Source organism: Amphibalanus amphitrite, unplaced genomic scaffold, assembly GCF_019059575.1.
Source record: "Amphibalanus amphitrite isolate SeventyFive unplaced genomic scaffold, NRLGWU_Aamphi_draft 000516F_arrow, whole genome shotgun sequence".
Classification (NCBI taxonomy): Eukaryota; Metazoa; Arthropoda; class Thecostraca; order Balanomorpha; family Balanidae; genus Amphibalanus; species Amphibalanus amphitrite.
The window spans coordinates 212,700-236,308 of NW_024882010.1; the positions used below are offsets into that span (position 1 = coordinate 212,700).

The 23,609-nt window shown below is 57.3% G+C and overlaps 2 protein-coding genes and 1 long non-coding RNA gene across 9 annotated transcripts; all 3 read right to left on the bottom strand.

The window, feature by feature from the left end:
• Nucleotides 1-216: 216 nt before the first annotated feature.
• On the bottom strand, nt 217-3,802 carry LOC122393107. 2 transcript variants are annotated; one of them, XR_006258630.1, is made up of 4 exons: nt 3,509-3,802; nt 3,094-3,236; nt 2,085-2,162; nt 217-1,722 (listed from the first exon to the last, which is right to left on the bottom strand). It is a non-coding gene; the product is annotated as an uncharacterized LOC122393107 (long non-coding RNA). The 2 variants fall into 2 exon arrangements; XR_006258629.1 differs by lacking the exon at nt 2,085-2,162 and having other exon boundaries at nt 3,509-3,555.
• Nucleotides 3,803-5,662: 1,860 nt separating this feature from the next.
• LOC122393109 (uncharacterized protein K02A2.6-like) lies at nt 5,663-10,405 on the bottom strand. Its single transcript, XM_043388754.1, has 3 exons — nt 9,651-10,405; nt 8,836-9,431; nt 5,663-8,544 (listed from the first exon to the last, which is right to left on the bottom strand). Exons 1-3 carry the CDS (start codon nt 10,403-10,405, stop codon nt 5,663-5,665), a joined length of 4,233 nt encoding a protein of 1,410 aa, XP_043244689.1.
• Nucleotides 10,406-10,474: 69 nt separating this feature from the next.
• Nucleotides 10,475-23,273, bottom strand: LOC122393118 (Down syndrome cell adhesion molecule homolog). 6 transcript variants are annotated; one of them, XR_006258632.1, is made up of 2 exons: nt 23,142-23,273; nt 10,475-10,936 (listed from the first exon to the last, which is right to left on the bottom strand). XR_006258632.1 is itself a non-coding variant. In XM_043388783.1 (2 exons), the coding sequence occupies exons 1-2, from the start codon at nt 13,615-13,617 to the stop codon at nt 10,910-10,912; spliced, it is 273 nt and encodes a 90-aa protein (XP_043244718.1). In that variant the 5' UTR covers nt 13,618-13,655; the 3' UTR covers nt 10,475-10,909. The 6 variants fall into 6 exon arrangements, 1 of the variants encoding a protein (XP_043244718.1); XR_006258634.1 differs by having other exon boundaries at nt 23,229-23,263; XR_006258633.1 differs by lacking the exon at nt 23,142-23,273 and adding an exon at nt 22,910-22,999.
• Nucleotides 23,274-23,609: the final 336 nt, after the last annotated feature.

The following is a 23,609-nucleotide window of genomic DNA, read 5'->3' on the forward strand; positions in this document are numbered from 1 at the left end:
GAGCCTCGTGAGTGGGATGAGTACTGGACACAGAAGTGGACAATCTGTTGGCAAGAAGCCCGCAAGGATAATATCTCGAAACTCAGGACTACGTATACAAACACTTTAAATGCATCTAAATCTATACTATAATCGAAAGCCGCATTGTTGTGAACTACCGGCACGTGCGTCCAATCACCATCAAGAACGGAAGTCCGACCTACAGCAAGCACGACAGTCCGATCAAAGATGTATTGAAAAATAACTAGCAACTTTAAACATCGCCTTCCTCAGCCACGCTCTACACCGCATCACATAAGAAAACCGCCAATATCGATTACAAAACACACATAAAGGAATTCCGTAGGTATAGATCAGAGGAATACTTCACCTCCTTTATCTGGCGCGTCAATAGGTATAAAGTAATCTTTGGCGTCTACGCACTAGCAACATCTATAATGCAAACAGCAGTTCAGAAACCATCCACTAAAATTGTAACAAGGCAAGGGTTGGTCAAAATAAATTATAGTCACCGTGATAAATAGCAAACGAAATACAAAACAAGCACAACAAAGCATTCCACACTCGTTTAGACTGTACAACATGCCTACATAAGACATTGCAGCAGTGTACGAGGAAAACATTCTTTAAAGATGCTAACGTGGGGAGTTTTAAAAGTTTGGTGAACACAGTTACGAGTCACTGCACAAGAAATGTAGCGCGGTCGCCAGCCGGCCCAGGCGAAAGAGTCGACGGAGACGGCGTCAAACAAACCCGAGAGGGGGTAGTTTCATCCGCATCAGCGGAGGCGCTCTCTCTTCCAAGGTCGTCAGTTACCAGCCGCAGCACCCTGCTGGCGATTTGATAGCTGCTCTCATTCTCAGCTGGCTGAGCGCCATGTGCCGGGTCATCCGGCTCCATGATTTCCCCTTTCATTAGCAGCTGCTGTTGTAGTTATTGTTGTTGCGTTCCTTTCAGCCGCTGCCGCAGCATAGCCGTACGGTTCTGGATGGTTCTCACGGCGGCAGCCAGGGTCATCCGTCCTGCCAGCTCCGCCGCCAGGCGCGCGCAGCGTCGCGCGCGCCTGCCTTGCAGATAGTGCTGCCCAAGTCGATCGGCGGACGGCGCTACCGTTGGGATAGGGCGCCAGCCTCGCGCGCGAGGGCGTCCATCCGCTCGTTGCCCGGAAGCCCGCAGTGTGCAGGAACCCACTGCATTATCACTGGATGGCCCCCTCGGTGAGCGCTGCCAGCAGCCCCCATATGTCTGCGGCCAGAGGGGCTCTCTGGGCCGCCGCGCCGCTCCGCAGGAGGGCCAGCGCCGCCATCGAGTGGGTACAGACGATAATTATCGGAAGAGAGGTGTCGCGACCAGTCTTGGTCAACAGCTCCTCCAACACCGCTCTTAGGGCGAATAGCTCGCCGCGCGTGCTAGAGCAGAGGGCGCCTGCCGCGACACGCACCTCCCGGATGTCGCGGTTCAGGGGGGGGGGGGGTGGCCCCTCCTCCTCCATCTAGCACACCATCGGTGGCGGAGCTGTCTGACCAGATCAAGCTCGCCTCAGACGGGAGCTCCGCCAGACGACTTTCCGCCGCCTTGGCTCGCCAGCCGTCGCGCCCAAACTCGCTTCAGGCCGTGAGTCTATAGCCGGCGCGGTGGCGTGGCTTCGCCATACTAGCCTTGGGCGGGTTGTCCTCAGAGAACGCGTTCGCATTGGCGAGGAGGCGAGCAGCGCCACGAGTCCTGAAATGACCAAACAATATCAATGGACAATCAAAATTGTGAAAATTGGCATTAACTGCGCAACTGATGTTTGCTTCTTTGTTTATTAGGGTTTACGGGCGCTACGGTGGTCATTTTGCACCCATGACGCTGTTCTGGTGAACCTGCGCAACTGAGCAGTGATCATGCCATAACTTATATTTGGCGTAGTGGCAGGGTTCCACCTAAAATTTCGGCGCACGTCAGGTGTAAAGTTAATGCGAGACAAATTCAGCGCATGTCAGTTGGGGAGACTAACCCCGCGTTCGATGTCTCCCGGACGGCAAAGATTCTACGCCGTCCGGCCAATCACGTTTCATAACCACAGCCGAGCCCCAGCTGACCTTGGACGGGATTGGCTGGACGACGTAGAATCTTCGTCATCCGAGAGACATCGAACGCGGGGTAAGGCTGCTGGAGTGCTGGAATAATATAAAACGAGGGCACCAAAAATTGATCCTAAATGACCATACTTGGACATTAATGCAGACCCTCTCTGTATCACCAATTGTCAGAAAACAACCATGTGTTTGAAAGAGTGTTAGAGAGTCATGAAGCCAGGATAAAACACAGTGCTATTTTCTCAAAGCAGCTTTTACATGATAGAGTTAGGTAACTCTCTCTCTCCGTTAACCATTCGCAAGGCCAAAAAGGCCTATTGGTTTTGAAAGGCATTGGATTACAAGCTGAGCATTTTTTACTTTATCATAAAATGTTAAACCTGCGTGTAGATGAAGTCTGAACGGTGGTTTGTAGGCTGATAGGTTGGAGGTTGGAGGTTAGTAGGGAAGGGAAGGTCAGGATAATTTCTGCTTTTTATTTTCATTGGACTTTAGCCTTCATCAACACACGCATCAAAAATATTTACTTGAGCATCTTCAAGCCTCAATATACATACAACAAGGTGTGCCACAACAAATTAAAAATTGATGATATGCCAATATATGGTCATGATTTTTACCACCAGAATTGAATTAAATGCCTATTGATGCCTTACCTAATAGGCTGAAATCTCATTAACCAAGCATTTTTTCTTGTGAATTGGCAGTCTAAAATTTGGCTGGCTTGAGCACGACACTATTGCTCTAGCAGAATCTCAAACAGATGTCTACCAAGTGCCACTCCCAAGAAAGTTTTTCAAGATTCTAAAACCACAAACTTTGTTGCTGCCTGATCATGTGATGGTTGATCAAATGATAGCACTCCATCTGAGGCCAGTTTTACAAACAGAAAATAGCCACCTGCCGGATTATTTTGCCTCAAGGCTAATTCACATATGGAGCATAAATGGTGAAGCCCAGGTTTAAAAGGAACAGGTTTCAAGACAATCGGCATGACAAACCAACACCTTACCTGCAGTTCAAGTTTGTCGATTTCTTTATCAAAATCTAGTCTTCGTCTAATCCACAAATCAAGATAAAATTACTGGATAGGTACAACTTCTTCTTATTCTTCTTCTGCACCTCACCCGCCGCCCCCTACACTTCTCCCTTATTCTGATATATATTTACATAATTTTCACAAAAATGCCACTCAACGGGGTAGATCTAAAAAAGTGCAGGGATTAAATTTTGAGCTATAGAGTTCTCAGTGATTTTGAGACACCCAATATGTCTTCGGCACGCCGTATTTGTCTCTCACTGCCTGCGAATTCGGCGATATGATTGGTCGAAGGCCGACGCTATGGGTCCAAGAAAAGGCCAAGATTCCTGCCAAGATTCTTACAGATAGCCAAGGCCGATGACTGACGTGACTGACGGCATGTTACTGCCCTTGGCATATTGCCAATGCACTGCTCGGTCATATCCGCAGTAATGTCAACAGTCATATCGGAAGTAATATGGTAACTATACGCAAAAACCATTTGGCGTATAGCTACCATACTTTTCCGATAACGAGACATTCTAGATCAATCTCTCTGCTGTTGGCGACATCTGCTGAGAAATCCCAAGACCGAACGCAAGCACATAAAAGTAATGCACTCTAAGGATGCGTTCGAAATCTGGGAAGTGACGGATTTCATTTCTCAATGCGTGTCCCACTCCAGCCTTCCCCATGCTGTTCGTTCCGCCATCTATTGCCATGTTTCGCATTCGCATTTCATGAATTCACCACCCCACCAAGTAGGTTGGTATCAAGTTGGTATAGGTGTCGCATCGCTCTGGTCGATCAGGCTGAGCCAGCTGTCTGGAGAGTGGAGCCGATCCGAAAAAAAACGCAGAAATTCAAAAGACCGACTCCAAAGCAATGGCAGCATGCATATCAATAGAGCGTAATTCTGTCATGATTGCGTCAGAAGCAAACATAATGGCAAGAGTTTCTTGTGTGTCGGTAGGCGCGTGTGGAGCCGCTGGACCGACCGGGGACGTAGGTACCCAAGGGGGGACGGACGGGGTGCGCCTCCCCCGGCCCCCTAGGGGTTTTCAGGGCCCATGCTGGCAGAAGGCCCACGTTGGCCAAAATCACGTCGGAGACGAACGAAATTCATGGGAATCCCCAAAAAATCACGTCAGGACAATCAAGGCTCTCCGACTCGCCTGCCACCTAGGGTCATTCAATTTACTACATGGGGCCTCCTGTGAATAGCCGCTAGTGTCTGTGTCTGACCACCTCTGACTCCTCGGGTAGAGGGCCCTCTGTAGGTAGGAGGCTCTCTCTACGGGATTCCTCCGCTCCCCCCCCGGCCAAATTTTAGGTTATACGTGCCTGCGCTAAGCCGGCGTCGGAGAGAGGAGTTGACGACCGAATGACAAGGAGTACTCGTCCTGAAAGTAAACATTTGGAATACAAACAATCCAAAGCTGTTCAGTATTTATATCCTTCGAGAGCAGTGCCTTCAATTTGGATACACTTAGCATTCATTTCCCACACCCGTGTACACTCCACGAAGGCTTCTCCGCTGCGGACTCCCGCTTCCGCCGATGCGTCAGTTCATACCCTGATGGCTTGCTGGGGAGGGTGGCCAAGTGTCGCTGTGCCGCCAGGTGTAGTTCATCAGCCGAGGCGTCGCGCTGCAGTGTCCCGATGTCCAGCCTGAAGGTGAAGTCTGGGAAGGCGGCCACCTCCCACGGCGGCGCGCTGGCATGCAACCAGGGGGTCGAGCAGCAGGGCGATCCCAGCCGCTCGCCAGGTTTCGTGCCCCACCCCACGCCAGCCCGTCACCGACTTCAGTCGGCTGGGCGGCCCATCTTCCGCGATAGTCCTGAGGGCTTGCCCTCGGGGAGCGCGTGCGCCTTGGCGAAGAGCTTCGCTACCAGCACGTCTCGCCGGGCGGCCAGCGGGCACCGGCATCAGTTCGGCCTCCGCCATCACTGCGTGGGCTGGGGTAAACAAGGGGCAGCCGGTGATATACGGGTAACCGCCTGCATCTCCCTCTGGAGAAGTTCCACGTGGGATTGTGGCGTCACCAGGAGCCAGGTGGCGGCCGCGTGCACCAGCACTCCACGGACGTATCCAGACGCTACAGCGCAGAGCTGTCGTTCCTCTAGTCCCCAGCCCCGCGCTGTCAGCTTGCGAAGCTGCTGGATCCGGGGCACACTCGGGAGCGGAGACTGCGGCAATGGGCCCCGACGTGAAGGAGCAGGTTGAGGGGGTGGCTCCTGTTATGTTCGTAATTCACGGTTCGAGTGAGAGAGAGCTTAAGAGAAACGCGATTTATTTACTGCCGGTGCGAATGGGCCGAGAGAGTCTTCCAAAAACTAAACAAGTATGGCGAGCGTCAGTTTTCGTCCCGTGCGCCACTCACGCCGCTTGGCGCGCACGGACAGCTGAGCGCCGGCAGGGGCGCTCCCAGGCACACAGAGGTGGGGCCGCAGAGGCGGTCCAAGTCTACACCCCCTATACCCGAACACAACATCCCCCCTCGAGACAACAGTCGTCAAAAACACACAAAAACACAACACTCCACGACGTTGTCTCACAATCACTCCTCATACGAGGTCGCACCCCATTGAACTCGGAGCCGACCAGGAGCGCGGCGCTGCCGTCGAGAACGACGCGGGAGAGCGGCGGCGGCCGTCTCCACCTCGGGTGACCGCACCGGCGGCGAGCGGCACACAACCGGCGCACTAGCAGCGGGTCGGACCGCCCGCTCGGCGGCGACCGCGGTGCTCTCTGGCGGCGGCGGCGGCGGCCGCTGGGGCGCGCGCGGGGCGGACGGAGCCACAGGCGGGGTGGGCTCTGTCAGAAGGGGCCGGTATGGGCGCAGGTAGCGGCGGTTCCGCCACAGGACCCTGCCACTGGCGGTCTTGACGAGGTACGTGCGCCTCTGACCGACGCCCACGATCACTCCGATCCGGTTCCATCGGCCGGTGGCGGGGTCTTGAAGGTCGACCCGGCTGCCGATCTTGAGCGGTGACAGCCGGCGCGTGCTCTCGTCGTAGCGTCTGACCACCTGCTCCTGGAGCTCGGCAGCCTTTTCTTCACAGACAGCGGCTGCTCGCTGCCACTCAGGAGCGAAGGCGCGGTGGTGCGTGGGAACACCAGAGCGAAGCGGGTGACCAAACAGCACCTGTGCCGGCGACCGTCCGTCTGCTCGGGGCGTGTTACGGAGTTCGAGCAGACTTCGGTCCAGTTGGTCCTGGTCGAGCCGGCCCGATGAGGACGCAGCCAGCACCAGCTTCTTCGCTGTCTTCACGCAGGCCTCCGCGTGCCCGTTAGCGCGCGGGTAGTGCGGTGACGACATCTCATGCCGTACGTCCCAGCGCTGGAGGAACCGGCGGAGCGTGCCTGATGCAAACTGGGGTCCGCCGTCTGACCGGAACACGGTCGGGACGCCCGTCTGCGAGAACATCAGTCGGAGCTGCCGCGTCAGATGGTCCGCCGAGGCGGTGCGGGGACACACAGTGACGTACGGCCACCCGGACAGGCGGTCCACATACACCAGGTACGTGCGTCCTCCAGCGGAGAAGTAGTCGGCCGAGACCGACTCGAAGACGCGTGTCGGTGCGCCGTCCTCCTGCCACATCGGCTCCCGGGCGTGGCTGGGCAGGCGCTGACGGCACTGAGCGCAGGCGGCGACAGTGTCAGCAATCTGCTTGTCGATGCCCGGCCAGTACACACTGAGCCGAGCACGGCGCTTGGTCCTATCAACGCCCTGGTGTGACTCGTGGAGTTTCTCCAGCACACCGCGTCGGAGGGCGGACGGGATGACCAGTCGAGCGCCGTAGACCACCAGTCCGTCGTCGATGGCCAGCTGATGGCGCACGCCCCAGTACGCTCGTACTGCAGGGGGCGTCTCGTGCCGGTTCTCTGGGAATCCGGCCAGGATCAGCTCGCTGAGAGTCTGGTACTCGGTGCCGCGCTCCGCGGCGGCGCGGACTCTCTCCAGTGTGGAGTCGACCAGCGGAGCCAGCTGGGCGCCCTCCTCCGATCGAGCGGAGGCCTGCAGCGCGGCAATGACGCTGGCGTGCAGCGGGTCGTCCTCGGTGTCCACCGCTCCGTCGTCATCAGCGGCGGGGTCGCTGGTGGGCGCTCGCGAGAGCGCGTCTGGGATCACGTGACTCGATCCCTTCTGCCAGCTGGTGGTGAAGCTGTAGGCCAACAACTTCTCTCTCATCCGCTGCAGACGCGGGTTGTCGATCGAGTTGAGCTGCTTGTAGTTTAGGATGGTCACCAGCGGTCGGTGGTCGACCACCAGGTCGAAGTGGGGCATGCCAGCCAGGTAGACATGGCACTTCTTGCAGGCCCAGAGTACAGCAGCCAGCTCCAGCTCGATTACAGCATATCGGCTCTCGGTATCGGTCAGGAACCGTGAACCATACTGGACCACACGCCAGTCCTCTCCGTGCCTCTGGAGCAGTGCAAAACCCAGTCCTCGGGTTTTAGCAGCGTCCGTCTGTAGCACGGTCGGCAGCTGGGGGTCGAAGAATGCCATCACCGGCGGTGACGACAGCACAATCTTGGTGTGCAGAAACGCTGCCTCGTGCTGCTCAGTCCAGCGCCAGACCCGGCGCGACTTGAGGAGGTCTCTGAAGGCCTGAGTCGAGCCAGCCAGCTCCGGTGTGAGGCCGCTCAGCTGATTCACCAGACCCATGAAGGACCGCAGGTCGGTGACGTTCTCCGGTCTCGGGAAATCAGCGATGGCGCGCGCCTTTTCATTGTCGGTGGTGTAGCCGGCCGGGGTGATCTTGTAGCCGCAGAATTTGACCTCATTCTGGGCGAACTTGAACTTCAGCGGGTTCAGCGTGATTCCTCGGTCGTCACAGCGCCGGAGGATTTCGATCACCTGCTGCAGGTGCTGCCGGTACGTCTGTGCCACGGCCAGGATGTCGTCGACAATCTTGACACAGTTTGGGATGTCGCCGAGCGCGGCATCGCCGCGCCGGTTGTACTCGTCTCCAGACGCACTGCATCCCATCGGACAGCGGACGAACTTGAACCTGCCCCACGGCGTGATGAAGCAGGTGAGGTCCTGACTTGACTCAGCGAGCGGCACCTGGAAGTAGCCCATCTTGGCGTCCAGAGTCGACATCCACCGGTGCCCGGCGGGCAGACTCGTCACGGCATCGTGAGGAGACCGGCAGGGGTACGTGGGTCGATTCACGTACCGGTTGAGTCCCGTCAGGTCCACGCAGAGTCGAAACCCGGACGGGTTCTTCGGCACGCACGAAATGGGATGGCACCATTCCGTCGGGTAGTCCACAGGGACGATGACGCCGCGGTCCAGCAGGTCGTCCAGCTGCGCCTTTACCTCGGCACGCCAGGCGAAGGGGATCGGTCTCGCAGCGGTGACCGACGTCGGACACGCGTCGGGCCGGAGTTCGATCGTCATCGGACCGCCGTCCATGACTCGAAGAGTCGAATCTTGCCCGAACACACGCGGGAAACACTCCACCAGAGCGGCTGCATGAGCTGCACGGACCGCCTCCGGTGGGTCTGAGTCGCTGTCCCAGGCCGGCAGCGGACCGCTGAGGCCGGCGGCCGGGCCGGGTCCATCGGCCGGCGGCGCCGGCGCGCCCGTCTCGGTCCCGGTGGCCGGACAGGGCCTGTCACGCGGCGCCTCATACGGGGCCGAGCGGCCGCTGGCGCTACGAGCGGAGCCGGCAGCGGCCGGCGGTGCAGACGGTGTGACGTCATTAGAGGGTGTGACGTCACCAGCGGATGTGACGTCAACAGAGGCCGTGACGTCATCAGCAGGGCGCGGTGCGTCCTCGACGGACCGGATCTGTGCCGGAAAATCCCTCGGCAGAATCCCCAGCGCCACACAGTCGAACCAGCTGAGTAGCAGGCCAGTCAGCTCCCTGATGACGAACACGGCAGCGGTGGTCGATCGGTCGCCCAGCTCCAGAGTAGCCCGGAACGACCCGACACAGGTGAGCGGCTGTTTCCCTACTGCTGAAAATGGCTGGCCGATGCAGGGCTCCAACTGCGCTGGTTCCACGCAGATGGAAGACAGGCTGTCTTCTCCGATGACTGTCGCCTCGGCGCCGGAGTCGGCCCGGGCCGGCACGGTGAACACACCAGCCGGCGTAGACAGTCGGACAGTCACAGTGGGAGTCGGCCGCGTCGAGATGCCGTTCACGTAGACGTCTCTGATGACACGGCAGATGCGCGGCTCTGACGGCTGCCCCACCGCGGGCCGCGCGCGCTCCGGTGCTGCGCGCTCGGCGGGGGCAGCGGCGCTCTCGCGCGCCACCTGGGCGCACACCACTGCAAAGTGGCCGCGCTGGCCACACGAGTTGCAGATGGCGCTAGTAGCGCGGCACGCCGCCGGGTCTGCGTGGGCGGCCCGCCCGCAGCGGCAGCAGCGCGCGCCGGCCGCGCCCGCGGAGTGCCCGCCAGGTTGGGCCGCGGGGCGCGCCTGGGGGCGGCGCACGCCGGCCGTACCCGCGGAACGCCCGCCGGGTTGGGCCGCGGGGCGCGCATCGCGCGACCTTGAACGGCGGTATGCCGACAGACGGCTCACTGACGCCGTCGGTGAGCGGAGGTCGGAGCAGGTAGCCCGGGCGTTCTCTGGCGCACGGCAGATGTCCACCGTCTTCTTGAGGTCCAGCCCCGGATCCTCCAACAGACGCTTCACCGTCTCCTCGTCCCGCAGGCCACACACAATCTTGTCACGCAGGCGTGAGTCGTAACAGTGTGTGCAAAAGTCGCAAAATGCCGCGAGCTCCTTCACTTCGCACAGAAACTCCTCAAAATTCTCGCCCTGCTCCTGGACACGGGCGTAGAACGCACGGCGGTCGACCAGGACACTGCGCTGCTTACGGAGATGACTCTCCATTGCGTCTACCACCGCGGAGAGGGGAGAGTCGTCCGCTATCGTCAGTCCATAGCGCAGCACCCGGTGCCAATCTTCGTCGAGAAGACTGAGAAGGGCAGCTCTCTGGGCAGTGACGGGCAGCGCGGACGCGCCGGTCAGAAGCATGTACCCGTCCAGCTTCTCCCTCCATACAGCGAAGTCGCGCAGGGATGTGGAGGACGACAGCTGAGGCGCCGGCGTTGCAGCAGCAGGCAGGCGCACGGGCGGGGCGGCAGCCGACGTCCGGGCGGCTGTCGCCGCCGAGGCATCGTCGGCAGCGACGGTAGCGGGTGGCTGTCGGTCGGCGACCAGTCGCTCCACCATCTGAGTGAGCCGCTCCTCGCGCTGCGCTGAGTCTCGCTCCCGCTGCGCCGACAGCTCCGCCTGCTGCAGGAGCAGCTGCGTCAGTTTCTCAATGTCACTCATCGTCACAGATCACGGCGCGCTATACACTAATCACTCGCACGGAACCATCTACTGACCGCGCCATGTTATGTTCGTAATTCACGGTTCGAGTGAGAGAGAGCTTAAGAGAAACGCGATTTATTTACTGCCGGTGCGAATGGGCCGAGAGAGTCTTCCAAAAACTAAACAAGTATGGCGAGCGTCAGTTTTCGTCCCGTGCGCCACTCACGCCGCTTGGCGCGCACGGACAGCTGAGCGCCGGCAGGGGCGCTCCCAGGCACACAGAGGTGGGGCCGCAGAGGCGGTCCAAGTCTACACCCCCTATACCCGAACACAACAGCTCCGAGTAGTTTGAGACGGTCGGCTGCTGGAACCGACTTTCCGTCGACTTTGATGGCGCAGTCCACGGCGTCCGCGGCGCTCTTGGAGACGACGAGCAGCTGCGTATTTCACCCGCTACCAGCATCTTGGACTATTTTGCCCAGCACACTACAGCGTCCGTCGCCTGCTGCGTCCGGCCCCAGCTCAGCGTCGTCTGTTTCCATTAACACTCTGAAATGAAAAAACAATTAGCAATTAAAATCAAAGTTCAGCACTGACCAAGTTTAACCAAACTTGCCATTTCAACATAACACAGTGAGCTGTCAGAATGCTGTTCTTTTGTGCTTTGACACAGTTGCAAAATAGGTACCTTCATACGTATATCATAGAAGTAATTACCGGTTATTATTATTGGAGGAATTTTTGCAGCATTCTCGTCAAGTAAAATACATTATCTTCTTTAAAAGGACCATAGTTTTGTACATCCTAACATCTTCAAGAAGCAGTGGTGGTATATGCTACTTTGCGCGCAACATCGGTCGCACTTTTAAAATACCAAATAACTGTTTCCCAATGACTTCGTATGAACAGCGTAGGCCCCGGGAAATAAATAATAAGTGTAATATCTATAAAAAAACATTGAATATTTTTCGATGGAAATTAATGTACACCAGTAGATATTCCTTTTTGCTCACTCTCATCCATTGGACATCACTTTTATGCCAATTCATTAACTTTTTTGAAGGTGGGAGGGTCTCTTTAGGCGTTCAGGCTGCTCAATAGTATCTACACGCTTTTGCCAATGTACTGTATGTACATCCCAAGCACCGCGCATCGGTGCGGTGGATCCATCAAGCCCGATCGAGGAAAGGCTGCTAAAGTTGAGAGTCACTGAGCCAAAGTGAGCCTTTATCCATCCCCAGGTCCACTGGTCCGGCTACTCTAAAATCAAACAGCCTTTCCTCCGTCAGAAATCCACCGCACCAATACGGCGGTACTTTTAAAGACTGACTGTACTGTGTGGCACGATCAATCGTCGACAGAGGACAAGACAGGTGACTAATAATGCTTTCCTAGTTGATGATGCTAAATCTATGTGCCATTATCTGTATCGTACTGAGCAATGAGCATCAATAATAGTGGCATAACACTATGTTTTACACTCTGAGATGGGACGCGGCGACGATGGGATGTCACCTACCACACCGCCAGTGTGTGACGCTGCGCACGGTGGCCCGCAGCGCCGGCCCGCCGCGGCGTCGACGGTAACGATCGCGCCGACCAGATCGCCAAGGAGGCGGCCGCGCTCCCCCAGGCGGCGGTCCCGGTTGACGTCGCTACCGCCCACCGTGCGGCCGTCAGATTGGCCCGCGACCGCACCACCGCCGCCTGGCCGGAGGGCTGGTACAGGACCCTGATGGGGAACCGGCTGCGGCCACCGGTCGCGGCGAGGGACAGATCGTCGGCCGTCGACGTCCACCAACTCCGCGCGGGCCACTGGTCGGGCTCCCGCCAATACCTCCACCGGGTTGGACGGAACTCTTCCGGCGATTGCCGCCAGTGCCCTGACACCGACTGTACGGCGGGCCGGTGCACCGTGTGCCGGGAGGAGGCCGACACGTACCGGCACCTCTTCTTCCGGTGCCCAGCCCTCATGGGCTGGCGTCTCCGGAGGTACTGGACGATTTTCCCGAGCCCGGAAGACGTCCGCGACGACGGAGAGGTGGCGGCCCTGGCGGCCGCCGTGAGGGACCTCCAGAGCCGCACGGCTACACCGCGGTAACGCGGCTGGAGGGAACCACAACAACAACAACAACAACAGGTGCGCGGCGCTGAGCTGACGCCGCTGCTCCACTCTGGTCATGTCGAGGTCAGTGGCCAGCAGCTGGTGGTACGCCGGATCAGGTCAGGGGACGCGGGCGTATGCCGAGATCGCCGAGCTCGGAGGTGGGCAGCGCGGCTCGGAACACGCGACTGGAGGTGACAGTGACACGCCGCGCTGTCATCGAACCCAGTCAGCTGCTGGTGACCACCAGACAGCCCGCTCTGCTGACCTGTCACGTGACGCCGCCCCTGGCAGCCGGCGACATCATCTGGCTCAAGGACGGCCGCCGTCTGCCCGCCGCCGCCAGCCGGCCGGCTCTGCAGCTGACCGGCGGCAACCCGTCCGTGGCCGGCATGTACCAGTGTCACGTGACCGATGACCTCGCCACCACCCAGGTCAGGATCGGAGCGTTGCCGGCTCGGCTGCTGTTGTCGCTGGTTCAGCAGACGGTGCAGCCGGTGGTGGACACTGCGGTCTCATTCACCTGTGCGGCCACCGCGTCACCGCCGCCGGCTGTCACCTGGACGAGGGACGGCGTCAGCGCCGACCAGCTGGGCGGCAGGTTCCACGTCCAAGACAGCACCTCTGGAGTTAAGGACGTCACTAGTCAGCTGACGATTCAGCAGGTGTCCCGGGAGTACGGTGGGCTCTACCCGGCTGTGGCCAGTTCACAGCTAACCGCTCCGACGGATCGCCCTCCCGGTTCTGAGCCCCGGCGTCACTGCCTCCCATTGACAGACTTTTCTGGCGGCGGCAGCGGAGATATCATTGCTCCGTCTGCGGCGTGGATGGCCAGCCGGGTGGTAGACTCTGTGGTGCCGGCCGCGCTGTGGGCGCTCACCAACAGCTGGTAGACTGTGACCGGCAGCAGACTGCACAACTCGGCCACGTCCAGGTCGGCCGGGAACTGGCCCTCGCGCCGCCAGCACGCGCCGCCGGCCAGCCACAGGCAGCTGAGACCGATGGAGGAGGGTGACACGACCCGGCAGGTCAGCTGACGCGGCGCCACCTCCGGCACTCCCTCCTCTGTGGTGGCGGTGACGGGCGAGCTGGCAGGACCCTGGCCGGCTCGGTTACAGGCGCTCATCGGAACTGAGTATGCCGTGTTGGGCCGCAGGTGTTTGAGGAGCAGCACCAGCTCCGGTCGGCGGATAGACCTGGGCTCTGTTCAAGTGTCTGCGGCCGCCGCGGCTCCCGCGGCCAAAAAGGCGGAGCTTAGCTGGCGGCCAATCAGGCGAGAACAGCATTCTGGGTAATGCGTAGCTCTTCCTGCGGCTCCCGCGGTCGCTCGGGAGCGACCGCAGGGAAACTTCGACATGAACTGCGCGCGTGAGACAAAACATTGCGGATTTCGCTCTTTGTTTCGGTTGATTTTATTATGTTGTTAAGGAATACTTGCTTCAAAAAGGTACTAATTGAAGTAATAAAGCCATTATAAAGCCATTACACACAAAATTTTGATCAGCATCTCCTTTCAAAACAACCGTGCCATTCTCGTCGCCGGCCGCAGCGGCCGCAGCCGCGAGGCCGGTGTTCAACCTAACCGATATTAGGCTCCGCCTCCCGGCCGCGGGAGCCGCGGCGGCCGCAGAGCACTTGAACAGGGCTCAGGTCAGGGTGGTCTGGTCGGCCAGCCGGACGTAGGTGGCCGTGTATCCGTCCATGGGTCGGCGACTGCGGCGGCGGCGGGCTGCACGTCAGCCGCAGTGTGCGCGGCCCGGGTACTGGCCGGGCAGGCGCGGCCGCTACTGGTGCAGTGCCTGGCGGTGGGCTGGCCGGCGGCGCGGCCCGTCTGGAGCGCCGACCGGCCGCTCGGCGTCGGCCGTCACTGGGTGCGGCTCGGCTGGAGTCTGCTGGGCTGGAGTACTTTTCTGCTGCCGCCAGAAAAGTCTGTCAATGGGAGGCAGTGACGCCGGGGCTCAGAACCGGGAGGGTGATCCGTCGGAGGGGTTAGCTGTGACCTCCCACCGGGGAAGGTCAGCTATCACTGGGAAGGGTTCGCTGCCACCAGCCACCGGGCAAGGTCATCCCCCACCAGGGAGTGTCAGCTGTCTTTGGGGAGGATCAGATGGCGAGGATCAGCTGTCACTGGAGAGGATTCAGCTGTCAGGAGAAATACCACCTTTATTATGGGGTTTAGAACAGCTGGAATGGCAGCTCTGTAGCTTGAGCTGACACCATGGGCGGCGGAACGAGGAGGGCACCGGGGCACCGTGCCGTGCCCCCCTTTGGCTTTGGCATTTTAACATTAGCCCTATGGGCGTTGCATGGAAATAATGGGACTGGGACCAAAAGTCGGCAGTGCCCCCCCCCCCCCCCCTAATTGAAGGTGTTCCGCCGCTACTGGCTGACACCTGACATTAGCGCATATTTTAAGTCTTAGCACCCCAGCAACCACTCCAGCCAAGGATTTATGTTATCAATTTGCTCTGAATCTTCTGAATGGAAGGGTTCACAAGGACATAGTCCCCGCTGAGAGGAACATGTTGGCATGCCCTCCACATTCTAAGCGCGCATACTGGGCTAGGGCAGAATTTGGTCTGAAATCATATGTACGCACAGAACCATGCATAGCCAATCCCTTACTGACAAAGGCCGGCTACAGCCTGCCAGCAGCCATATCCATACCGGTGAGCCAGACTGGAAAAATACACGTTATGCCGAATATGTCCGGCGTAGTGGCGGGATTGCGCCGAAAATTTAAGCGCACGTCTGGCGTAACTTCGCATGCGCCGAATTCAGCGCATGGCGGCGGAAGAATTTTTCGGTGCAGGGCGGTCGCATAAATTTTTGGCGAAAGACAGTCACCGAATTTATGCGGTACGCTGGTCAATCTAGCAGCAGATTCACCCCGCGGGCGGCTCTGGAGAGGTTTCGGGACGACACGTCCCCGCCCCGGTCGTCGCGTGCTCGAACTGGCGAGCCGCCCTGAGTCTACTCAGCGGAGGAACGGCCGCCCAGGTGAGGCCTCAACCTTCGGCGTAGAGATAGGCATGGAAAACCTTGTTGAACGTCGCCAAGCGTCGTTAAGCAATAGCAGTGGGTTCCTGCCCACTGCAGTATCGAGGGGAATGAGAGCGTGGACGATCTGGCAAAACTGGCGGCCGCCCTGCCCTCAAACGCCCGATCGCTGACCAGGGCGGTTCATTGTCCGGCCTCGCATCAGTGGCGCGACAACTGCTCAGAATCACTATTCAAGCCACTCCTCGGGAGCACGCCGCCGCTCCCCTCTCCCCGGAGAGGACCGAGAGGATGCCATTTCGGTGCACCAGATGAGGGCGGGCCACCGGGGCCGCTCGCTCCAATACGGCACCGAATCGGCTGTCTCCACTCCGCCGCGTGCCAGCAGTGCCCAGACAAGCGGTGCCCAGCGGCGCTCTGCACCGTGAGCCGAGAAGAGGCTGATGTGCCGGAGCACGTGCTGCTCCGCTGCCGGGCCCTCGCTGGCTCCCGTCGAAGTATTGGGTTTACGTGGAAATAAATGTTGCGGGAGCTGAACACACTCAGACTCGATGCTTTACTGTATTATCGGCAGAGGCCCAAACAAGAACCACAGAGCCAACCGCTCGTAACCACGGTCTCCCTGCCTCTCCCGGGCCGCCGACCGCCCAGCCAGCGCCAGCCCTCGACCCCGCCCGAGGGCCACGCGGCAGGGGCGGCGCCGGGCGCGGCCAGCCGGGGAGGCGCCACGGGCGGCGCCAGGCATGCCACAACGGGCGGTCACAGCCGCCCGTAACACCCCTCCCCCCTCACGGAAACAATCATACATTGAACAATGCGACACTTACGACACGCTATTTACATTACAACTATATACACAATCACAGCCTTCACCACCTCCACCACACTCATAGTCCCGCCTGGAACCTTTCAGGTGGTCGCGACACTCGGCCTGATCTGGTCACGTATGACATTGGCGGCAACATTCCCCTCTGAGCGACGCCCACATCACCAGATGGGCCAGCTCTCCCGAGTAAGTGCATTAACGGCACCTCGAGCAGAACGCCATGCTCGTTACCACAGTCGCTCACGGGATCCACCCCCACGGCCTCACCACGTCCATTTGGACCACTCGGATCCTGAACTGGCCGCAAGTCGGTCCGACGAGGGATGAACTCCTTGAGGTCGTTGTGGTGCACGACGCGTGTCTTGCCGCGGACGTCCTGTATCCGGTAGGTAACTTCCTCCCCCGGTGTGCCTCTTCTCTCGACGATGGTCACCGGTCCTTTAAACGGCAGACCCAGCTTCGGTTTTCCTCCCACAGCGGCAGTGTGGTCTCGTACCCACACCTTCAAGCCCGTTGGGTACGCGGTAAAATTGAGTTTGCTGTCATGGCGAACCGCCATTCGAGCAGCTGATTGGGAGGAGGCTCTCCTCACCTGTGCGAAGACCCGCTTCATGTTCTTCAGCCGTTTGTTCAGGAAGGTTTCAGCTGGTATTGCGACTTCATCGGTTCCGTACATTACATCCAAAGGCAACCGAGGCTCAAAGCCATGGATCATGTAGAAAGGTGTGTGACCGGTGGTTTCGTGGAGGGAAGAATTGTAGGCCATGGCGTATGATCTGGTACTTTCGTCCCAGTCAAGGCCCTGGCTGTCGATGTATTTCGACACCATGTCTTTCAGGGTCCTCATGAAGCGCTCCACCATCCCGTCGCTCTCAGGATGATAAGGCGTTGTTCTAGTCTTGTGGATGCCGAGCCTCTGATACAGCTCACGCATCATCAGAGATTCGAATTGAGCGCCCTGATCTGTGTGAAGCCTCTCGGGAACACCAAGCTCCTGAACCCAGTGAAGGAGTGCCTCCATCACCGTTTCTGTCTTCTGATTCGGCATCGGGAAGATTCGTACGAACTTTGAGAAGTAATCCATGATCACGAGCACATATCGGTTGCCTCTTCTCGACACAGGCATCTCCGTGATGTCCATGGCTATTCTCTGGAAGGGTCGTGAGGTAACCTCGGTAACCATCGGTGCTCGTCTTTTGGGTGCCGGTCTGTACCGCCGCTGACACGGCGTGCACGAGGCACAGAAGCTCCGGATGTCCTCATTCATCCCCGGCCAGACGAATCGAGCCTTCACCCGGGCGATGGTCCGTCTGCGACCCATGTGCCCGCTCGATGGATCATCATGCGCCAGTCGGATGATCTCGGCCCGTTCAGTTTGAGGCACCGCCGCCTGGAACTGTCGACCCGAGGCAATGCCGATTACTCCATTCATGACGCGCACCTTGCTCCAGTGTTTTCGCAGCACTCCCCACCCAGCGAACGCTGCAGGCCTTGGCTTCTCCTTCCTCTCGTGTGCTCTTCGGAGAGCCGACAGCGTCGCGTCACTGGCTTGCGCCTGGGCGATTGGAGGGAGGGTCCGTTCTTGGACTGATTGTGACACAGCGACTGATACAGCAGCCGGTTCCTGCGTAAGCCTTGAGAATACAGCAGTTGGAGCTACAAGAGTCACAACCGACTCAGGCGAACCGCCTTCCGTCGGCGCGGGCGAGCCGCCCGCTACTGACCCCACCGTCTCCGTTCTATCTCCTCTCTCTGAGACAGAGCGACCGGGACACCACCCCTGGCCTTGGGCTTGACCAGATCGGACCGCAGACGCCATATCTGGTGGTCTGCGAGACAGCGCATCAGCGTTCCCGTGGGCCAGACCGCTGCGGATCCGAACATTGAAGTCGAAAGAACTCAGCTCGATCGCCCATCGACCACGACGTCCTGTGCCGTCTCGCTCTGCTGCGATCGATGTCGGTATGTTTGCCAGCGGCTTGTGGTCGGTCACCACTTCAAATCTGGCACCAACAGTGTACTGACGGAAATGTCTGATGCCATGAACGATCGCCCAGAGTTCCTTATCGTAAGTCGGCCATCTCGTCTGCTGCTTTGTGAGTGCCTTACTCTCATAGGCGATCACCTTTTCCTCATCTCCAATGCGTTCAGCCAGCACCACACCCACAGCAGAGTTGCATGCGTCTGTATACAGGACGAACGTCCCTTCACCTGTTGGCAAAGCCAGTACGGGAGGCGAGGACAGAGTGGACTTCAACAGCTCGAATGCAATGCGCATCGGTTCGGACCACCTGATTCGTCCCTCCTCTACTGCGGCGTCCCTAAGTGGCTTTGTAATCGCGGCATACCCCTGAATAAACCGCGCGTAGTACCCGCACAGGCCTAAGAAGCTTTTCATCTCCTCCTCAGATGACGGCTGCGGCCAGGCCAGGACCTTGTCCACGTTATGCGGATCTGGACGTATCCCTTCCTCGGAGACGAGATGTCCAAGGAAAGTCACCTCCTTGCGTGCGAATCGACATTTCTGTGCCTTTAGCTTCAGCCCGGCTTGCTGAATCCTCAGGAGTACCTCCTGCAGGGTAGCCAGATGTTCTTCCTCGGTCCTGTTGAACAAGATGACGTCATCCAAGTACACCAAACAGCTTTTGGTGTCAAGGCCTGCGAGAATCAGTTCCATCATCTTCTGGAAAGTGCCGCTGGCGTTCTTGAGACCCATTGCCATGACTCTGAACTGATGGAGGCCTTTCCCAGTCGAAAATGCCGTCTTCTCTCGATCTTCAGCCGCCAGTTCAACCTGCCAATACCCTGTGGCCATGTCCAGCGTGGTAAACCACCTCGCCCTTGACAGGGTATCGAGCGAGTCGTCGATTCGTGGGAGCGGCATGGCGAAGCCCTTCGTCACTGCGTTCACAGCCCTCAGGTCGACGCAGAAGCGGAAGGATCCATCTTTCTTGCGCACCAACACGACCGGCGAACACCACGGACTTTCGCTTTCCTCAATGACACCATCCTGTAACATCTTTTCTTTTTGTTTCTCTACCTGGTCTCGGACTTTCATGGGTATCCGTCGTGGACGTTGTTTGACTGGGACTGCATCCCCCGTGTCAATCCTGTGTTTTGTCACACCTGTACGACCAATGTCTCCCGGTCTTTTACTGAAGACGTCACTGTAGGTCTCAAATAAACCCCGTAGTTTGTTACGACCTCTCTCACTCAAGTCTGTCAGTTCTGGTGACAGGGCTTGCTGCACCTCCGGTTCCACCTCTCCAGGATCATGAGATGGATTACCTCCATCTCCACAGCTCGCCACATTGCAATCGGCACAGTCTGCCCCGGGACACAAAACACACAGGGCGTCTTCACCGCCCCCAAACGCAAGGAACGTCCCGACATCAGAGCCCTTCAAGAGACGGACGCCCTCCGCTCCGACATTCGTCAACCGGATAGGTATGGTGCCATTGGAGGCGATCACCACCACAGCCCGTGGAATCAATAGATCCTCACGCTCCGCCGTGCGGCTTGGCTCCATCATCCCACTTACCGAGCCTGCTGACGTCACAAAAGGTCCCTGGCCATCAAGTCGCTGCACCACTGCTGCTACCGTTGTTACCGAACGACCTGGTAGTGTTACTGCATCGCCAAGAATGACTCTAGCCCGCGGGGGACGGATCTCAGGGTATGTTGGAAGTGGAATCGTCATCCCTTTCATACGGATCACCCCCTTCTCATCGTCAATGATAGTTCTGTTTTGGCAACAGAAGTCACGTCCAAGGATCACGTCATAGACCAGCCCCGACACCACAGCCAGTCGTGGACACACAATCGACTCCTCCTCCACCTGGATAGGGACATCACGGAGCACCTCAACGATGTTCAGGGGGCTACCACCAGCTCCCTTCGCGGACCGCGTCGGGGTGGTGGCCTGACAAGCCAGTTCCGTTTTCAACCGCTGCTGGAGCCCATCCCTGACCATGGAAAAGTCGGCACCCGAATCGACCAGCGCCCATACTTCGAGGCTGCCCAAGTGGACTCGAATGGCTGTTGCAGTTAATCGGGACTGGATACACGCAGCCGGCTCTTGTCCCACAGGGCCAGCTGCCCCTAGTTTTCCGCCGGCTTATCAGATGGAAGGGCTTCCCTCGACATCAGCCCCCGACGTCCACCCATTGCTGGAGGCCCCTGCTGCAGGCGAGAATGGCATGCCGCCATCCAGTGCCCAGCCTCGCCACAGAATAAACAAAACGGTTGGAGCGGGGTGGCAGCTTGTACAGCCGACTGACAGTTACTCCGAATGTGACCCTCCTGCCCGCACGAAAAACATTTCACCCTGGTGGCTCTCGGTCCAGTTCTCGGCTGACCACGGCGTACCACCGGGCAGTCACGCCGAAAATGGCCGGGGGCACCACACCCGTAACATTTGACAGCCTCAGGCAGGTGGTCCGTCTTGGCAACGGCGAACGCCTCCAACGAAGACCGCAGCTGGCCGATCTCCTGCTGCAGCTGAGCTATCCTTGCATCCTGCTGCGACCCACCTCCTACCTCTGCATGAACAGCTGACGCTACAGCACCCAGGGGAAGGGGCCCAGTACCTGTATGTGTCGATGGGTTAGCAGCGCGTACCGCCTGGACGACCTCCTGGCGTTTATGCAGCTCTCGGATCACCGCTACAGCCGCAGACAGTGACTCAGGATTACGGTGGCACAGTTTCGTCTGGAGCCACTCATCCCGAAGTCCACATATGAACCGACTCGTCAGGGTTTTCATCACGAACGCCCTCTCTGCATACGTTTCCTCAGGACCTTTTCCCTCCCCTGACGGACCGGTAGAATGAGGGAACGCAGCCCGCCCCAGTCTCTTAATACGGTCAGCGAAGCTCTCAGCTGATTCCCCCGGCGACTGGGAGGCGCGCCCCAGCTCGGCCTGCGCCTGTAAGGGCTCGATTAACCGACCAAACCGGACCCCAAGTCCTGACTTTATCTCAGAGTACGAACTGTCACCCTGATACAGCGAATGCGCATAATCGAGTGCGACGCCATCCAGCAGAGGCAACAGCCGCTTAACTCGCTCAACGTCTCCGAGTCCCACCGTTAACGACTCGAAACGAGATATCCACCGCTCCCAATCATCTGTCTCTATACCCGCAAAACGAGGGGTTCGCGATACCAAAATAGTGTCGTTGAAATCCATGGCCAGCGGAAACAATTCACCAAATTATTCAAAACTGCACCCAGGCGGACCGCCTTATTCCTAACGTTCCCCTCAGAACAGAAAATATCGGCGTTCTATTTTCGAGCAAACCGCCCGCTTTTTGTCGAGCACAGACTAGTTACGACAATCAACATTCATGAACTAAATTTCAATAAATATCATCAAATGAAATTAATGAACTCACCCTTTGTCGTCTTCTGCAGTCCTACCGACCGCGCCAAATGTTGCGGGAGCTGAACACACTCAGACTCGATGCTTTACTGTATTATCGGCAGAGGCCCAAACAAGAACCACAGAGCCAACCGCTCGTAACCACGGTCTCCCTGCCTCTCCCGGGCCGCCGACCGCCCAGCCAGCGCCAGCCCTCGACCCCGCCCGAGGGCCACGCGGCAGGGGCGGCGCCGGGCGCGGCCAGCCGGGGAGGCGCCACGGGCGGCGCCAGGCATGCCACAACGGGCGGTCACAGCCGCCCGTAACATAAAAACTAATTCGGACGCTCAAACATGGGATAGCGTACAAAGCCCCGAAACACTCTGCCTGGTTGATATAGCCTTGATCAGTATATGAGCACATGTGCTTTATATGAAAAGGGCTTGATTTTCGCACAAATAGGCACCTAATTTTTGGCGCAAATCACTCAGAAATTTCGGCGCAAAATGGTCTCACGGGCGTCCGGCGTAGTGTATGGATGTTTTCCAGTCTGGCCCGTGAGGAGTCTCATAAACAAGATATATTGAATATTAATTTTAATTCTGAAATAACTCCCATGCCTGCATAATACAGAGGAGTGTGGTGAATTGAAAAAACAACTAGGTAATGCAGCCACTCGGGCAGAATTCAGCCATTCATCATGCTGTTGGTTTTGTAGGTACTCGGAGCACTGCAGTGTACCAAAATCATATTTTGGGTGTCAGAGGGGAAAATTGCTGACCAAAAAAAAAGGATGAAAGTGAAAAATTGTCGGTCAGGTAAGGCCCAAGAATAGTGGGAAAATGATCAAAAACATTAATCTATCTACAATTGCTCCTTCTCGGTGGAATTGCGAGTGGAAAATTGAGCTTGAAAACTGGAGGTGAGAGTGGAAAATGCTTTTTGCATTTCTATGTCGTTTCCCACCCACATCTACAAATTTTGGGACACTGCGCAGCAGTCAATGCACATTATGGTTCAGTCGCAAGCCTTGCTTTAATCAACGAAAGAAAATTACTTTTTCTATCATGCATCATGAATTAACAAAATTTTTGTTCATATTTTTGTTTTTACCTTTTCTCATTATTTCATGCACACCTTAAAATCATGAAACTGTAGCGAGCAACTGATTGGAAGATAGGAATGTCCTTGCTACATTTCTCGACATTATCAAAACATCTTTTTCCAAACATACCTATCAACATCCTGGAAATATGACTTAGCAATATATTGAGGTTCCATACCCTTGACAAGGCAAATGCACCAACTTTTAAACCAAAACAACTGTACTAACTCTTAAATAAATTTGTGACTTCAACTTATACTCCCTTACAAAAAAACAAAACAAAATCCTTGCCTGCTGGATCGAAAAGCAATAGAGCGCTCTCGCCCCACACCCTATTTACGTGAGACCTGCACAAACTTACCAGTTGCCTGCAGTCAGAACACGACACCGTTTTCATATTGAAAAAGGGCATAGCGTATAGAAGAGTAGCGACTAGCGTCTCACTGACCTTAGGCCAAAACATTTCACTTGATGACATCCACGCAAGGCCAATATGCAGTGTAGATAGGCTTATCAACATAGAAATGATGTGTCCAAATATGTCTTTGCCGCGTCATAGTTGTAACGCACTGCGGGGAACTCCAGAGATCTGATTGGCTAATATTAGCCAATCAGTAGCATATGTTACTGGAAACTGTCATAGTGGAAGTAAATTGGTAGCAGTTTCAGCTACCAAACTGATAAAGGAAATAGGTAAAATTGCTTATTTTACACGAACACCTGTCATACGCTAATCAAAGTAGAGCTAATGAAAATGGCATTATCCCACAAAGGAAAGCCAATTTGCCACGTAAGCCACCATGAATAGATTTGTTGAGCTTGTCATCAC